General features: G+C 42.8%; 1 protein-coding gene across 5 annotated transcripts in view; it reads left to right on the forward strand.

Annotated features, from left to right (window-relative positions):
- Window positions 1-1680: 1680 nt before the first annotated feature.
- The window catches only part of eif4ba (eukaryotic translation initiation factor 4Ba), a 41219-nt gene continuing 23606 nt past the window's right edge, over window positions 1681-19293 (forward strand). For all 5 annotated transcript variants that reach the window (XM_055664477.1, XM_055664482.1, XM_055664479.1 and 2 more), the window contains exons 1-2: window positions 1681-1748; window positions 16072-16209. In XM_055664477.1, the coding sequence (XP_055520452.1) occupies window positions 1736-1748; window positions 16072-16209 (151 nt within the window). In that variant the 5' untranslated portion in view covers window positions 1681-1735. The remainder of the gene's footprint in view (window positions 1749-16071; window positions 16210-19293) is intronic.

The raw sequence follows: 19293 nt of genomic DNA on the forward strand, positions 1-19293 counted from the left end.
TAGGGAACATTCTTTCAACAACAGAAAGCAATGTGGTATACTTGTATGTAAACAGGTCACTTGGGTGTGATGTCATAGAACTGTGGGAACAAAGGAAATAGGAGCAGCAGTAGGCCATCTAATTCAGCCGACACAATCAAAGACTTGTCCCGGTCCCAACCCCGATCATTCCTTCTTCTCCCCGCTCCTGTCCGGCAGAAGATACAGAAACTTGAAAGCGCGCACCACCAGACTTAGGAACAGCTTCTTCCCCTCTGTTATCAGGCTTCTGAACGGTCCTTTCATATGCTAGGGTGCTGTCCGATTAACCTCTACCCCATTGTGGACATTGGACTTTGTCTCTGGAACTGATGCGCTACAATGCTGAGAACTACATTCTGCACTCTGTATCTTCCCCTTTCCTCTGCCTATTGGACATGAGTTTAACTGGATTGTATTTATGTGCAGTATTATGTGATTGGTGTAATACAAACCAATAAGTCAATCAAGGGTTCTGGGGTAGGCAGGCATGAGTGTTGGATCAGCCATAATCCCATTGAATAGCGGGGCAAGTATGAGGGGCAGAGCAGCCTTGACTTGTTCCTATCTTTTCTGGTCTTATTGTCTTAAGAAAAACTTCAATCAAATCATTCTTTAACACACTAAATTCCAGCAATATAGTCCTAATTCTGGAACTGTAGATGTTAGTTCACAAAAAAAAGGCACAAAGTGCTGGAGTAACTCAGCAGGTCAGGTAGCATATGTGAAGAAGATGGATAGGTGACGTTTTGGGTCGGCAGCGGCACCCTTCTTCAGACTGTAAACAAGGGTCTGAAGAAGGTTCCAAATCTGAAACATCACCTGATCCATGTTCTCCACAGATGCTGCCTGACCCGCTGAGTTACTCCAGCACTCTGTGAAACGTCACCTATCCATGTTCTCCATAGATGCTGCCTGACCCGCTGAGTTACTCCAGCACTCTGTGAAACGTCACCTATCCATGTTCTCCACACAGATGCTGCCTGACCCGCTGAGTTACTCCAGCACTCTGTGAAACGTCCCCTATCCATGTTCTCCACAGCACTCTGTGAAACGTCACCCATCCATGTTGTTCCCCACCGACGCTGCCTGACCCCCTGAGTTACTCCAGCACTCACCGAACCGGCACCCATCCATGTTCTCCACAGATGCTGCCTGACCCGCTGATGTTTACTGCCTGACCCCTGAGTTACTCCAGCACTTTGTGTCTTGGGGGGGGGGGGGGGGTCAAATTGTACTGCCTCCAAGCATGCAAATAAGAAGTAGGGGGGAATTAAACCACACAAAGTTGGTCTACACATGCAAATCTGACGAGTGACAGCTCATTCTTTGTCAGACGCACAAATGAACAAAAAGGATGGTGGGGGGGGGGAGCTAGAAATGCTGACTGTTGAAAAACCTGCTGCAATATTTAAATTTAAATTGAAAATAAAATTCCTCCATTGTGTCATTCAATTGTGATATTATGTGGCTTACAACACATGTGAGGGGTTGGTGGAGAGAGAGAGAGAGAGAGAACAAAAACGCTGGTATACTCCAGCATTTTGTGTCTGAAACAAAATTGGATGTTTTTTTGGTTTCAATGGGTTTGTTCGAGCGAGGGAAAAGAAAAAAAAACGTGAACCATGAGATTTACCCCCAGTCCCCAACCGCCGGGCGGCGGCGTCGTCGTCACGTGACGCCCATATCCGGGTCCTGTCATCGGTCATTCTCCAACATGGCGTCTTCAGGTAAAGCGGCTGCGGGCGCCGAGCGGGGCGGGAGGGGGGAAAAAACCAGCGTGCCGGCCGCGGGAGGCACGTGGAAAACGCTCGTTTCTTTGGCGGAGGATGGGGGAAGGGGACATGAAGACGAAAAGCGGGGTTTCAATGAGTTTGTGGGGGAGGGCAGAGCGGCGCGGGGGGGGGGGGAGAAAGAGAGGGGGGGGGGGGGGTTGGGCGGGGTGAGGGGACGGACGACCGTGTGGTGCGTGTGCGGTAAATCCGGCGGTGGGGGAAGGGAGGGTGAGGGGGGGGAGGTGAGGAACGAGGGAGGGGGGGGGTGTGTGGAGGAGGAGAAGACGATGGGGGGGCGGAGAAGAGGGGAGGGGGGGGGGCCCATGGCGGCCATTCGGCCTTCCCTGCCCACCGAGCATGATGCATCCTGCCTGCAGGCCCGCGCGCATGCGTCGCCGCACTGGCTTTTGGAGGGGGAGGGAGGAGGAGGGGGGAATCGACGACCACATGAGATAAACTTCGCATTTCCAGCAGCAGCAGCAGCGCTTCAAACTCCTGATCCAGCAATTCAGCCCTACAAAGCTGTCACGCCGCGCCAGAACTTTTGCCAATTAACCAGGCGCCCTCGCTGGCATCAGACAGCGCCGCACTTCACGAAAACGGAAACTGGGGGGGGGGAATTAAAAAAAAAAACATGCACGTTTAAAGCTCAAAAAAAGTTCCACTGGGCTTTCATTATTACACTAGTATTTTACCAGTACAGCTGGTATTATTGCACTGTGATAGAAATCCTACACAGGGTCACAACCTTTTCCCAAACATCTAGTTTTTTCTTTCTATTCTCATTGCCCCAAGACATAGACAAGGTCATCTCTGATTACTTTGTCCTTTGGGTGCAACACGTCAGCAATTTTTGGTTGTTTCCTTGCTCCGCATTGACGAGTGGAATCATTGGAAACAAGGGGCTGCGGATGCCAGGTTAATGCACACAATGACACAAAGTGCTGGAGTAACTTAGAGGGTTGGGCAGTGTCCATGGAGAATGTGGACGGATGATGTTTCAAGTCTGAAGAAGGGTTGCTTATCCATGTTCTCTGGATATGCTGTCTAGCCTACTGAGTAACATGTCTGCAATGCTTGGTTGTTTCTGTGCTCTAAATTGACAATCCCAGTAGCACCCTTAGAAACAAGGAGCTGCAGATGCTGGTTTACACAAAAGGATGAAAAGTGCTGGAGTAATCAGTGGGGTCAGGCAGTTTCTCTGGAGAACATGAATATATAACGTTTCAAGTCTGAAGATGCGTCGCCTATCCATGTTCTCCAGAGATACTGCCTGACCTGCTGAGTTCCTCCAGCATTGTCCTTTCAGTAGAACCCTTACTCTGTTCCACTTTGATTGTACCTGTGATATGGTTGCAATCAATGTTACTTCAAGTCTTAAGACAATGGATTCAACTGGGGAATAGAATGTTAATTTAAGGCCATCTTAAATAAATGTGTAGTCCCTTGACGCTTAGAAGCATTAACAAGTAATCTGATTACGCTGTTTAAAAAGTTAAAGGAGTCGTACATAGTAGATATCTTGGAACTGTTTCTGCTGGTCAGGTAACCAAGAACAATGGGACATTGTGTTAAAACCGTTTTCCTTTCAGGATGGTCATCAGCCTTTCTCCAGAAATCAGAACTCTTCCTTAAGCCTTTTACTACAGGGACAATTAGATCTCTTGTAGGTTTTTTTAATTGGTTAAGAGAATAGAGATCTGGAACTAGGCAGGTAAATTGAGTCAAGATGAGATAGAAGTGGCTTATTCTTCGTGTGAATTACACAGCTGGTTGTCATTCAACAACTATAGACAGACATCTTCCCTTACCACCATCACCCTTGCCAAGAACAAGATTGAGACGATGCATTCAGTTATCTCTCTGGCATCCTTGGATGGTAGACAAAAGTGCTGGAGAAACTCAGCGGGTGCAGCAGCATCTATGGAGCGAAGGAAATAGGCAACGTTTCGGGCCGAAACCCTTCTTCAGACTGACATCTGGCATCCTTTGATATTCCTCGCCTGTCTAAATACAATGATCTCTGCATGAGCCATGAATGCATATTTATTTTTTTCTCTACACGTTGTTTGCTCTGCAAGCTCATCATATTCATGAGGTTCACTTTCTACTCGTGCATTTCTGGTAAACTATTGACCACCCAACAACTTCCATTGGCTTCTTTGCTCTTTCATTTTTGGCTGTGGTTTGCTCTCCTGGTTTCATCTCGGTCCCTTTCCAACCTGCCAAGATCACACTTCTGAAATAAAACAGCTTGTGACCATTCAGTCATTGTAAACAAACTCTACTGCTGACTTCTCTTAAAAAAAGCTTGATAATTTTCACCTCCCATATCCCTGCCTTTCTTTCCTATGGTTTGAACGTAATTAATTTGGGCTTTGCCTGTGCTACTGCGCCAAATAGTCTTGAACAAAGTCACAAATGATACGTTACGGATAATATCACCTTTTGGATCAAACCCTCATCTTTTGTGCCCTTTATGATCCTTGTTACGGTTGATCGCATCATCCTCCAATATCTTGCAGTAATCCAGTTGAATAAGACTGCCTTTGCCCACTTCTTCAGTGACTCCACTATTTAAAACGGCTAAGCAGTATGATGTTGGCCTTTTAGAGTCCCGTATGGGTGGTGACAGCATTTGGATAAATGTGAACTGGTTAAAGGCTAGTGTGGATTTTGTAATGGAATTTAAATCTAACAAATCATTTTTTTTAAATCAACGTGGTAGGTAATGCTATGTTACTTATCCTCTAACAGCCATTCAAAGAAAAGTGGCAAATAAAGTGTATGGAATTGGAGGTAACATCAACTCAGGCAGGGAATTGGATATATGGCAATGGACAGATGTAGGGATAATAGTTATGTATTCCTATCCACAGGATTTGACTGGAGCTTCAATGTTCCATTAGTTTGTGAGCATAAAGCAATAAAGAGTTGCATATATTCAGGTTTTCTGATGGTAATCAAGTGGTACTGTAAATTGTGTGGACAACAGATGCAAAGAGTCATCAACGAATGGACAAAAACATGCCGGGCGGAACTCCGTGTGTGATGTTACTCACTCTCTTTTTGTAAACTAGCACGCCAGGAATTTAATGAAGAGATTTTTGGGGTTTCCCCGTTTGCAGAAATCACAAATGAGGACAGTTACAGAAAAATTGAAAAGGCCGGTGAATTTCTTGGATTCGGAATACAATTCCCTTGGAAGGGGTGCGATGCAGAATCACCAGGATGATATTGACATGAGAAAGGTTCAGTGAACTTGAGACTCCTAGATTCTCATGTAATATTACCTTGAATATAGGAGCTTAAAAGCCATTCACATGAGCGAGGGATTTAAAGGATTTGACAGATACAGCAAGACTCTGTTAATGCAGTAAGCTTGGGAGTTAGTGCTGTCAGGCCACTAGAGTTTCAGACTTCAACCTTTCAGACTATTATTTGTTTTCGGACTACCCTTCACTCCACCCCCTTCCCCCAATTGATACTCCAATGCACTTTAAATTCACTTTTCTAAGAAGTTTTGCACTTTCCAATGAACCTGGTAAGTCTCAAGGCAGCAGTGGAAACAGAACCAGGTGAGTTTCAAGAGACAGTGGGAACTGGCGGCCTTGGGGTGCGGGGGGATCTCGGTGTGCTCTGAGGTCCTGGGGTAGGAGGAGGTCCTGGCGTTGTCTGGGGGTGGGGGTAGGTAGAGTCCAAAGGTCCCCAGTGAGTTAAGTGCCTATCTATCATGATTTTCAAATGTTGGATTACAGGTTGTTTTACTATAGATAGAAACTTTCCTTTGGCCAGAGGGTCCAGAATAAGGGGTCGTAAAATGTAACAGCTTATCCTGTTTTTAATGGTTGTGTTAGGGCTCATTACTTCATGTCAAGCTAATTGGAAATCTGGAACTCTTTCTTCCAAAAAGCTGTTGTGGCATTGTGCCAATGGGAAAACTTCAAATTAATAAGTTGAAAGGTTTTTGTTACCTGTTGGAGCTCATGGTGAAAGAAACCCCAAGGTGGATAAATAGAGTCAAGGCATCTTCAATATCTGGTCTCAGGATCAGAGATTGACTGTTAAAATTGAATACTGGATTGGTCTTGAAGGGATCAATTGCTTACTCCTGTTACCTCTCCAGTTGAAGGCGGCATAATGGTTTATTGCTAGAGCACCTGTAGAACCCCCTGCAGATTTACATTTGTTTTTTAAATTAAAATCTGCATGCTGCCCTTTCACAAGACAGACATGGTGTTAGCTGTCACATGTTTTTGCTAGTAAGCTTCAGCTTTGCCTAGCTGCCAACTCTCTCATCACATCTACTGGCTGATCACGTTATCCAGAAGAATTGTCCTTCCATTAAACATTGGGAAGGCCAAAGACATCATCTTTGGAACGACTCCCTCAGCAACTAATTTCACACAACGCAACTCTATTCTGTCTCAGGCAGAAACAGACTGCAGTCACTGTGTCCTGTTTGACCCTGAGCCAAGTGTTGAAATGTATCTGATCTTTCACAAAATAAATCCACTTCAAACTCTGCAGCATCATCCTTCTTCACAGTCACGCTCATCTGAGAACTTCAGCCATGCCTCTTCCACCTCCATATTTTATTCTTCAAATTCTCTTTGTCAGTGTCCATTTTCTGCCCTCTACGCCATAAAAATCTCCGCAGTCCTTATCATGCATCATTCCCCCCTCAACCCTGTGCTTGCTTGCCTGTCTTGGCCCCCTGTGTCTTTAAGCCTCAGACTTGGGGCCAAAGCCTTCTATTTCCTTCTGCTTTGCAATTCTCCCAACTTTCCTCTCAACTCTGACTTTTAGATTCAAAACGCCAAGTTGCAGGTGACCAAGAACTTTCAGTGCAAATTTCTCAATATTACTGATTAAACAGATACAAGTTTTTATTTTTAATTATACTTGTGCTTCTCAGTAAAACTGTTGCCCTTTTTGATTGTACCGTCATGTTTGATACGGGAAAGCTTCGATGTCCATTAGCACAACAAAAACATTTTGATCATGACAACGTCTGAACTTATCAGTGTTCTAAAACATTTCTGATTGGGATTTACTCTTGTCATAATTCTGTTTTAACATTTTCAAAGGCTTCAGTGGACCTAACCCTGACTTGTTCAAACCATCTTTGTTATGGGTTAACTTGTACATCTTGTAGACAGTCAAAATGTGGTTTCAGGGAAGAACACGTAGGTTAAATTGCAACTGCATCCTATTTACTTGGACAGCTTCATTTCTTCTCAGCTCACTGCCTGTTTTAAATGTTCATTTCAGTGTCTCATGGTGTGCTGGGGTAGGAATTGTTGTCAATTTTTAATCCAGGGTTTTTTTTAACCATGAGTTAAGACATCTGCTGGTGGAGACTGCATTATTTGCAGTAAAAATGGAGTTGTTAAAAGTGGTCACCCACTCTACTCTTGTGGCCTCCTCTACACTGGAGACATCTAGAGTATTAAATACGGTAAGATAAAGTGAAGGATGCGCAATAAGTTTGGGGCTGTGAGAGATGCACAATAAGTTTGGGGCTCTGAGAGATGGCAGGAGAGAAGGTTAAAAAGGTTTACATATGCAATGGAAGGTCTTCTGGGAAGGAGAATAGGAGTTCAGCAGACTGAGGGGTGTCAGAGGGAATCTTACAAATGGTTTCCAAGATGACCTTTTTTTTGAGGGAAAGAGTGGAATCAAGAGAAAGTGAATAGGCTGAACCAATAAATCTACCAGGACTGAAGAAGGGTCCCAACCCGAAACGTCACCTAGCTGTGTTCTCCAGAGATGCTGCCTGGCCCACTGTTACTCCAACATTTTGTGTCCTTTGATCTACCACGGTGATTTTTGCCTGTGGATTTTGAGGAGGAGGAGGAGGTATAACTGGGCTGGGTATGAATCGGGGGTGATCAGTTTTGAATAAAATCTCCAAAGCAGCCCAGGTCAGTGATAGCTGGGAAAGGTAGCTTGAGGCTGAGTTGGATTATAGTCCAGAGGGAGTCCCTAGGATTTGTCGGTCAATGCTCAGCCTCTGCAGTTGAGAGAATTAATCCTGTTCAATCAAATTGCAGGACAGTATGAATATTAAACATAACATTTTGGGAGGAATAATGCTAGTAGAAAAGATGGTTTCCAGTTGAGGCAAGATGGTTGGATACAAATTTAATTCTGAAACTAGGATTAAAGGAAAATGGGAAACTTATCTCGATGTAGTTTAGTCATGGGATTTACTTCCAGCGTTTGAGTTTAAAATGGCACTCAACTTTTCAAGTAAAAGCTGAAGATGCCGGAGATCTGAAATAAAAACACATTCTGGTAATGAGCAGCAGGTCAGATAGCATCTGTGGAAAGAATACGTAAACATTTCAGTTTCCAGATACTTTGCCAGAATTGGGAAAGAAAACAGGTTGGCTTTAAGTGGCAGAGGGTGAGGGAGGGATGATAGGTCAAAGGACGTATTTCTGAAAGGGCGAGTTCAGGATTGCCATGTGGATAAACTCTTGAAATAGTTTAGCTGATGCGTTAATGAGAGAAGGTCGATATAAAATGAACTGAGAAAATTTGAAAGAGATGAGATGAGGGCAATTGGAGAACATAGAGGTATGTGGAGGTGTACGGAATGTGAAGCAGACCAGGTGGTGCTAACAGAGTGGATAACAGCCATTATTATAGTTGGATAACCTACAGCAGAACAGGGCAGTTCTGATGTAAATAGAGAGCAAGTTACCTGAAGTTTTCAAATTCAATATTGAGTGCAATGTACCCATACGTGCTGTTCCCGAAGCTTGTGTTTTCTTATATACCTCATATCAACAATGCAGGCCGTCACAGATGGTTTAGAATGGGCAGGAGAATTGAACTGGCAGGCAAAAGGGAGCTTGGGGTCAGCCATGTTTGCTGAACACTGGCGCTCCACATAGCAGTCACTCAGTCAGTATTTGTTTTTTTGTTTCCTTGAAAAGGGGGAGCACATTCTGAGTTCCGTGGTCACAGTGATGGGCGGACTCAGATGGTTTGTCATAATTTTAAAATATTGCTTGTTGGAGAAAATCAGGGAGCAGACATTTTGTGAAGTTACCCAGTGTCGTGTCACAAATATATGATGTAACACTGGACGACGACAGTGAGATGAGTGAATGATCACCGATCACTTATCAGACCCCTGCAGTAGAATGTTGACAATAGATTTGGGGAGGTTTTGTACAATATCTACTCCCACAAATATTTGTAGTTGATGCTTTATACTTTAAAAATGATTGCTGTATTATCTTTTGTAACATTTTAAGTTGTTAATTCAATAGAATCCAAGTATAAGTGTAATCTTCTGCCAAACTTTGTGCAACTTGTCTTTTTTAGCATCGAAGAAACAGTGAGCCTTGTTTTAATATGTTCCACAGATTCCTAGTACTAAACTTGAATGTAGGCTAAAGTTGAGCATGAGCTCAACAGTAAGATTACTCCAGCAGTCCACCAGAATGAATGTTACTGCAGCTGGTGACCTGTTCCTAAAAGGCTGTGGAAGCAGTCTTTGAATATTTTTTTTAAAGCAAGGGTACATTGATATTTGATAAGCATGAGGGTGAAAGATTGCATCGGTAGATCAGAATGCAGTGGGCTTATTAAATGGGTTGAGGGGGCAAGTAGCTTCCTACTCCACTTTAAATTCATAAGTCGTGGTGCACTAATAATAAATGAATATAAAATGTGCTAATAATTCATAACATTGTCCTGTGGCAAAGTTGAAACAATTCTGATCAGTGAAATGATGCTGCCATCTAGATATCACCTTGGATTAGTTTATCTTGCTTGAGCATCCTGCAGCATTTGTGCCTGTCCTTGCTGTTGTACAAGTTGTAACCTTTCATTCCTAACCATTGTTTTCTGTACACAATTACACACCACTTCCTCCAAAAAATATTGTCATGTCTTTAAGCCTTCAAATGTTATGTCTTAAAGTGTGCAATATTTCTGTGGTTTTTGCTGTATTCGATTTAAGCATGGGAAGATCCCATTTATTCTATGCCACGCGTTTATTGCAGTTTTCAGCTATTGGGCCATTCTTTGGAAAGTAAACCAAAATGTCACACGCGTTACTAAATGGCATCACATAAAGTAATACATCAAAAAATTATTGTAAGAGATTAATCTTATTCATTGCTATTTTCCGACCTACAGAACTATAATGCATGTCTGCTAAAGAGATGAACATTCTAGCTTTTTAAAATTCACAAGAGTTTGTAAGATAAAACTGAGTTATGAAAAAAATGCTTTTGTGTGATCTCACACATGTGACCAGTCATATTTAACCTCTGACCCCAAACAAACATTGTCAGCATAACAATTATTTCACTTGATAAGCTTCAAGGAGTAAAAAATGAAAATAGGATTAGTTATTATTTAACTGATAGGATTGAACTAACTTGTTATTGTTTCAAAGAGCTGTATGTTGAACTGGGGCACCTTACTTGACTAAACTATGAGCAGTTACGTTATTCAATGCATGATTCGTGCTGGGAACCATTCCTGTAATGGCATTTTGTTAGCAAGATAGTTGTTTGTTCCTATCGAATTCGTCTTTCAAAAAACTTGTTATTTTTAACAATTAGAGAAGTATATTTTTGCTGCATATTATTGATAAAATGGTGGGTTTTGTATCTGGAGTGACGTGAAGACAAATATTGACGAGAGATGTTTGATTCCTAGCTAATTTCCCAACTAAAAAGCTGTTTAGAAGTATCTATTATAATAATAAAAATGCTGATTCCATTGAATTCCTATTGTAACGTGCCCTTTTGTATCACGAGTGCTTCTTCCGGGGCAGTTTCCAAAGTCAAAGCAAATAGGGAGCTCCAAGGGTAAAACTGTAGGGTGGTCACTTTCTGTAAGGCTACTCAAAAATTAGAAAGCAAATCAGTATTAATAAATAGAATAGAATGCAATTTATTGTCATTCAAACCTAGGTTTGAACGAAATATCATTTCTACAGTTTTTTTTTTTTTTTTACATTACAAAACAATCCAAGACCCACACTTAACACAGTTTACATAAACATCCATCACAGTGAGTCTCCAACTGTGATGGAAGGCAAAGTCTTTATCTCTTCCCTTTATTCCTTCTCCCGTGGTCCAGCAGTCCAACTGCAGTGTCGAGGCGAACTGGGGCTCCGATGTTAAAGCCCCCTGGCGGGCGATGGTAAGTCCTGAGGCCGTTTAAGCCACGCCGGGCAATGTTAGGCCCCGGCTCCATGTCCTTAAACCTGCGATTCCAGCGGGAGAAGTCGCCGTTGCGGAGCTCGGAAAAGCGGCCTCCCACCAGGGACTTGGAGCTCCCGATGTTCCCGTCCACCGGGTCTGCGGCCGGTGCCTCCGAATTCCAAAAGTCGGGTCGCAGCCGCACGCCACCACAGCTTTTCCCGCTCCGAAGTTGGCCAGCTCCGCGATGTCATAGTTTAAGGATAAGGGGGAAACCTTTTAGGACCGAGATGAGGAAAACATTTTTCACACAGAGAGTGGTGAATCTCTGGAATTCTCTGCCGCAGAAGGTAGTTGAGGCCAGTTCATTGGCTATATTTAAGAGGGAGTTAGATGTGGCCCTTGTGGCTAAAGGGATCAGGGGGTATGGAGAGAAGGCAGGAACAGGATACTGAGTTGGATGATCAGCCATGATCATATTGAATGGCGGTGCAGGCTCGAAGGGCCGAATGGCCTACTCCTGCACCTATTTTCTATGTTTCTATGTCAGTTCCGCAGGCTCTGCAACTGGAGCCCTCAGGTTAGTCCCGGCCGGAGGTCGCCGCCAGCTCCACGATGTTAGGCCAAACGACATCCGAGACCCGACGGAATAGTCGGGTCCCTGCACAGGGAAGAGATTTAAAACGGTTTCCCCCACAGCCCCCCCACATATACACAGCTAAAAAAAATAATAAAACCTAACAAGACATACATTGAACAAGACAAAAATAAAAAAAGACAGACGACTGTAGTCGAGCCGCTGCCGTTAGGCGCCGCCACTAACTAGGTGTTATATGTAGAAGGGCCTGTTCCTGTGCTGTAGTGTTCTAAGCAGATAAAAGCAAATATTTATGTGGACTGTGGTTGAATGAATATGTACATAAATGTCTGCTGGTTCAGCAGAGCTTTACAATACTGTAAATAAGGAGTAAGCCATTTAGAACGAAGAAGAGGAAACACTTTTACTCACAGAGAGTGGTGAGTCTGTGGAATTCTCTGCCTCAGGGCAGTGGAGGCAGGTTCTCTGGATGCTTTCAAGAGAGCTAGATAGTGCTCTTTAAAGATAGCGGAGTCAGGGGATGTGGGGAGAAGGCAGGAACGGGATACTGATTGGGGATGATCAGCCATGATCATTGAATGGCGGTGCTGGCTTGAGGGCGGAATGGCCTTCTAATGCACTTATTGTCTATTGTCAATAAATAAAATGCCACATTCCACTAATTTTGCAGTTTGATACATCTATTTTCTTTTTCATTTAAATTAGCAATTCATTGAAATGAAAGCTTAAAGATGTATAATGTGCAATAATAAATTTAACGGGTTGAACCTAAAGTGCGACACCACACCCCTACTTATGATTATGTTTGTTGTGATAATTATTGCCTGTGGATTGCACCTTCAATGTTAGAAAAGGGAAGATATGAGAGGGTTACGAATTTTGAAGTTTGTGCATTGGGTAAACTAGTCCAGATATGGGTTTTAATGTACCTATTCCAAAAGAAACTGCCATTTATACAGTAGCTTTATGATCTTGAAGTCCCAATACACCTTTCTAGCTAATTAAATACTTAACTGAAGTGCAGTCACTGTTGTAATACGCATGATGCAGCAGCTAGTTTGCAGACAGCATGATCCTGCAGCAGCTAAACAATAATGACCCCCCGTCCCCCCCTCTTTTATTGATGCTTATTAAGGGATAAATAGTGGCCTAGTCTCTGTGGGGAAGATTCCCCTGCTGTTTTGAAATAATGCAATGAGACCTATAACAATAGTCAAGAATGTTTTATTGTCATATGTCCTGGATGTGGCAATGAAATTCTTACTTGCTGCAGCACAACAGAATATGTAAATATGTAAACATAGTACATACCGGGGGAAGAGAAAAAAATAAAAAGTTCAATAAATAACATATAGTGCAAATAGCAAATAATAATATAGTGTTTTGCAGTTCAGAGCTCAGAGCTTATTCATTATTGTGTTTAATAGCCTGATGGCTGTTGGGAAGAAGCTGTTCCTGAACCTGGACGTTACAGTTTTCAGGCTCCTGGACCTTCTTTCTGGTGGCAATGGTGAGATGAGTGTGTGGCCAGGATAGTGTGGGTCCTTGATGATTTTGGCTGCCTTTTTGTGGCAGAGATTATGATAGATCCCTTCGATGGTGGGGAGGTCAAAGCTGGTGATGGACTGGACAGTGGTCACAACTTTTTGTAGCCTTTTTCGCTCCTGGACGTTCAAGTTGCCGAACCAGGCCATGATGCTACTAGTCAGAATGCTCTCTGCCGTGCACCTGTAGAAGTTTAGGAGAATCCTCTTCGACATGCCGAATCTTCGTAATCTTCTCAGGAAGTAGTCGCTGATGTACCTTCTCTATAATTGCATCGGTGTGTTGGGTCCAGGAAGGATCTTCGGAAATATGCACGCCCAGGAATTTGAAGTTATTGACCCTCTCCACCATCGTCCCATTGATATGAACAGGATCGTACATCCTCATCATTCTCCTACCAAAGTCCACAATCAGTTCCTTAGTCTTACTGATGTTGAGAGCCAGGTTATTGTGCTGGCACCATTTGGTCACTCGGTCGATCTCACTTCTATACTCTGACTTGTCCCCATCTGTGAATTGTACAACCACAGTGGTGTCGTAGATGAACTTGATGATGGAGCTCGCATTATGTCCGGCTACGCAGTCATGGGTATAGAGTGAGGAAAGCAGGGGGCTGAGCATGCAGCCTTGAGGTGCTCCCGTACTAATTGTTACTGAGGATGAAGTGGTTCCTCCAATTCGAACAGACTGGTCTGTGGATGAGGAAATCAAGGATCCAATTGCAGAGGGATGCACAGAGGCCCAATTCCGTGAGCTTGGTAACCAGCTTGGAAGGGATGATGGTATTAAACACCGACCGAGCTGTAGTCTATAAACAACAGCCTGACGTAGGTATTTTTATTGTCCAAGTGGTCCAGTGCGGAGTGGAGTCCAAAAAGAATAGGAAAGAACAAGAGCATAATAATATTCCAATTATAAAGGAGAGAGAGAACCTCAAACTTTTTTTGTTTGAACCTGAAGCAGTTAATTCTATACAAACTTTTCCTATTTGCAACTCCCCAAGAGTTGATTTGCAGTTTGTGGTGAATTGTTTTAAAACGTTACCGTAAGGGTCAGTGACAACATATAGGAAATGAGACCCAGCAGGTTTTATTATCTGGCAGGCTGTGATCCCAGAAAGGACTGAGACATGGGGCACTGTGCAGTTCCAATGTGATTTATATTTGCCATCTTGTAACTTGCATTGTGTTCTTAAGTCTTGGTTTACTGTAACAGAGAATGCTTACCGTGAGCAGTTGACTATGAGTGGCAAGTTTTTATAACTGCAGATAAATTGGTGGTTTAGGCCTACCCAAGCTACCATCTTTCACGAAAGAGTGATCTGTTGATCGATTTGGAACTGTAATTATTTGTTGTCGCGTGATAAGACCAGTTTAATAAAATTGTTTGAAAAGGTAGCATTGGTTGTGACATAATTAAAGCATCTGTGCAGTCATTTGGTTGTAAGCATAAAATGTAATAATTTAGAATAATTGAAGTGAGTGCCTGTCTACTTAAGAATTTTTTTCATCTTTGGTTTGATTACCTCAGTTGCAAACTACTTGTACTTTGAGCTCTTTTTTGCAGCAGAACTGCTTTGGACCAGGTTTGTTCATTCTTCAATTCCTGCCCTTTATTTAAAAATGAAAAATGTATTCAATCCTGAATCTTATTTCCTGAACACTATTTCATTATGGTACACTGTCACCTTTCATTCAGTGTGAACTTTACATGTAAGCTGGATAAGCCTTGATGACTTCAATTCTCATTCTTAATCTCTATTAAAGTTTGGTTCTCTTTCAGTTTATACATGCTTGCCTATATATTGATGTTGGACTCCTTCTAACTCTGATATTCGAGATTCTATTTTCATACCAGAGAGTTTACAGGTCCACCCTAGGTTACCGCAAGGTTCTGTTCCTGTGAACTGTTCACAACCCGAACAGTTCATGAGTCAGAAATGCGTCTGCGAACCATGCGAAAGGTCTGAATGACAATAAAGGAATCTAATCTAATCTAATTCCCGCACAGCAGAAGGTGCTTGCAGCCCCACAGCAGCTGTCAAATCCATCCCGCCGTGTCCCAAAAGCTTGTTCATGTGTATGGGCTGGCTTAAGTCGGCCATTCCTAAATTGGGGAGGACCAATACGTAACCAAAATAGCACAAGGCATTGTGATTTTTGCAAGAGCATATGATTGGAGTTTAAGATCCTACATCATAGAAGACCAAGCACCCAAAGCAGATCACTTGAGCAAGTTACCATGGGTCTGCTGATGCATGAAGGAGGTAAATTGACATCATGTATCTACAATTCATCTGTATATTCTCCAATGTGGTAGTACAGCAAAGCATCAAGCTGTACACGTGTGCTCTGTAGACTCGGTGTGAGCCATGCCAAGTTTTCATTGTTGGGTCTCCCTGACTTGGGTCTTTTAGTTTCATGATGGCTTTACACTGAAGTCTTTTCATCTTTAGAAACCTGCTTTAAAGGGGCCTATATGAGCTCCCCGCCCCCCTCCCGAGAAATGGGGAACAGGTGTGGAATTGATCATTATTTTCTGAACTGCTTTTTGGTTATTTTTCATGGTTGCCTTTTCTAATGGAGACTGTTTACATTTTCTGTCTCTTGTTCTGCCACCTATGTTGGTTCACCCTTTATCATTGTAGAAAGTTGCAGTACAGGAGCTCTGTAATGAAAAAAAACCTGCCTTAAACCTCATTGGCAGAGAAAAGTTATTTTCAAGGTAGTGTCTGTTTGATCAGTTATCTAAGGAGCAGTTCTTAAGGATTGAGTATTTCTGTGTAAACCTGCTCCAGGGAATGTGTGTACATCCAGTTGTGTTTTTTGGGAGTGGAGGAGGCAATCAAAATGTCAACCCAGGTACCCGAGCGGGAAAATAATGTTTCCTTTGATGCCACATATTAATGTTGCAAGTGGGTTTTCAATTTTTGTTTTGTAATTCTGTCTCCTGTTTCTAGGGAAGAAGAAGCAGAAAAAGGGAAAGACTTTGACCCTGACCGACTTTCTGGCAGAGGATGGCGGAGGGAATACCCCAGTCTACATTCCCTCGAAGCCAGTCAGCTGGGCAGATGAGACGGATGACATGGATAATGAAGGTAAGATGATATGTTGGCAATTAACAGATTAATTCCATAATTTCTAGGAATAGAATTAGGCCACTCGGCCCATCAAGTCTACTCCGCCATTCAGTCATGGCTGATCTATCTTTCCCTTCAACACCATTCTTCTGCCATCACCCTATAACCCCTGACACCCTTTGTGTTTGTAGCCTTTAACATACAATACTTCCATCGATTAATTGCTTGCTGGAAACTGCTCTGCGGTTCGCAGCACCTTTTGGTCTCGCAAAAACCTTGTCTCACGAATGTGAGTTTTTTTGTCTCGTGACTTTGAATTTTTTGAAGCAACCAAGAAGGTCAACGAGGGTCGGGCAGTAGACATAGTCTATATCGACTTTTAACAAAACCTTTAAGGTTCTTCATGGTAGACTATTCTGGGATGTTGGATGGGTCACATGGAATCCAGGGAGTGGCAGCTAATTGGATAAGGAATTGGCTTGATGGTAGGATGCATGAATACATATTGTAAACAGTCCCCACTGCTCACAGGTTGCCAATCTAAAAATGACCACCTCGACACAACGTGCTGCTGCTAGCTCATTAGTCAATCCTCTGTGTCACTTCTGCCACCATAGGCTCTGGTGATGTAACCTTTCATACGATACCTTGTCAAATATCCAAACACAATGCATCTGTCTACTCTTGTTGACGCCCTGGGAAAAAAATCTGATAAATTAGTCGGACTCTGTTACCCATTCATGGAGCTGTGCTGACTTTGCCTGATTAGATTATGATCATTCAAATGTTTTGCTTTTAATTGATCTAAATATTTTTCCAAGATGCAAGGCAAAACGGCCTACGTTTTTGTCTTGATTTTTTTGAACAATGTCACATTACGAATTTTTTTCCATCCTCTGGCGCCTAAGGATTTTTGCAACATTTTTACCGATGCTTCCGCTATCTCAGCGGCCACTTCTTTTTGGATCTGAGGATGCCAGCTATCCGGGCCAGAAGACTTATCAGCATTTAGCCCATTAGTTTGCCTGGCATCTGTTCTCTAGTGATGGTATTTAATTCCTCCAGTTTTATTTAGTATTAATGGGAAGTTCATAGCTTCTTCTTGCATATGGCGTGCACAGCCTAAAGTTGTAGGTCAACTTGGTCTACTTGATCTTATTTGATTGTTCACACCGGGTTGATTGCATTCGTCGAAACAGGGCGGACCACGTGAAGGTTGCAATCTCCCACCCCGGTAGTTCACTCATGGCTGATCTATCTTTCCCTTCAACACCATTCTTCTGCCATCGCCCTATAACCCCTGGGTTAAAAACTGGTGCAAAGTATCTGTTTAACTCCTCTATAGCTTCATTGTTCCCGAAAACTCTTTCCCCACCCATCCTCTGCGGAGAGAAATGTTTATGTACATTTTGTCTTCCTTTATGTACTGTTTTTTTTATATTGTCTGTTTTTTTAATATCCTTTACTCGTTTGTCCTCAATTTATTTTCCTTTTTTTGGTCTTCCTTTGCTGGATCCAGAATTCAGTCTTAACGTCTACCGTTACCTTTTTGTTTTATCTCTTTTATTTTTATGCCCTGTCACTTCCTTGGTTGGCCATGGTTGCTTCATTGCTACCTTGGAATCTTGCCTCTTTACTGGGATATTTTTTTTGCTGGCTGTCAGGAGTCACTTCGCAATGTCTGCCACTGCATGCCTTTATTTAGCCAACCCTATCCTCATAACTCTCTAATTCCTTTCATAAGTTAACCTCAGTTGCTTCTTGCCCAAGTCTTCCCCCGTATGCAATACAACATCTATCATATTGTGATTACTACTTTCTTGGAGGATCTTGTAATCCTGAGATTCATTTAACCTGCCTCATTATACTTTGCCAGATTCAGGAGAGCCTGTTTCCCCAGTTGCTTCTGAAACTTATTGACCTAGGAAACAATCTTGCATGCATTCTGAATTTATTCTCACAGTTACCGTTTCCAAATTAATTAACCTAATCAGCAGGAAGATTAAAGTCTTCCATAATTATTTCCTGTTTCTTTTGTACTTTTTCTTTCAATTGGCTACAGTTTGCGAATCTATGCACTGCTACTTTGTTGTTTCTAACCTTCAAAATGGACTCCTGAGCCTAGATTGTCTCTCGCATCTCTACTAATTTTATCACTTATTACTAGCGCTACCCCACCGCCTGCATTGAAGACTCTGGTGGAAGGATTAACTATCTACTTCTCAGCATTTGGGATGCTCCACGGTGATTCCGTCTGCATCTCCAACTCTGACATGCTTAACCAGTAGCAGCAGCCGGATACACTTTATTCACACTTGGCTTGGTTCCCATGGACCTCGAAGAGTCCCCTTCCATCGGTTTGAGTTCTCCTGCCATGAATTACACTCCAAATTGAGCTCCTTGGTTCCTTCCCTTACTTTAAAAACACAACTAATTAAGCTGGGGACCTTGTTTCACTCCAAACACTACTTAGTATGATGTAATACCCTCGTATACTTCATTAGCTTAAATGCAAGTGGCAAGTTACCGTGTTTCATCCATTCTGTTCGTTCATACCTGCAGTTTCTTTCTAATTAGGTGGCACCTAACAATTGCAACAAGGGTCCCATCTCGTAAACAGATTTTGGTGTTTATTGGGTTTGCAGGCAATCCAGGAAAAACAGTATGAGCGGTAAACACAGGCAGATGGTCCGAGAACTCCCAGAGGTTAATGCATATTCCATCAGTCCGGTTCATTGTCAATTGTAACTCTGCTGTTCTGTCAAATACCTTGACAGAAGGGAGCAAAGCACCAAGACAAATTCCTTGTATGTATACATACTTGGCTAATAAAATGTATTCAATTCAATTCACCCCATAAATGGCAGGTCCATTATTCCAGATGACTGCCATAGCTAGTCAAGAGTTGCATCAGTCAGTGATGTGCACGTGGGGTTTGCGTGTTCTCTGTCGTTGGATTCATTTTGAGGCTGAAAAATGGAGCTCAGCCAACTGGCAGAAGTATAGCGTTGTGGCTGTTTGAGAAACCTTTAGGTGCTTCTCTGAGCTGGAATATACGTCTTAGAAGCAGGTGTCGGTTCCTTAGCCCCTCATGTCTCCCCT

This window comes from Leucoraja erinacea, chromosome 40, assembly GCF_028641065.1.
Source record: "Leucoraja erinacea ecotype New England chromosome 40, Leri_hhj_1, whole genome shotgun sequence".
NCBI lineage: Eukaryota > Metazoa > Chordata > Chondrichthyes > Rajiformes > Rajidae > Leucoraja > Leucoraja erinaceus.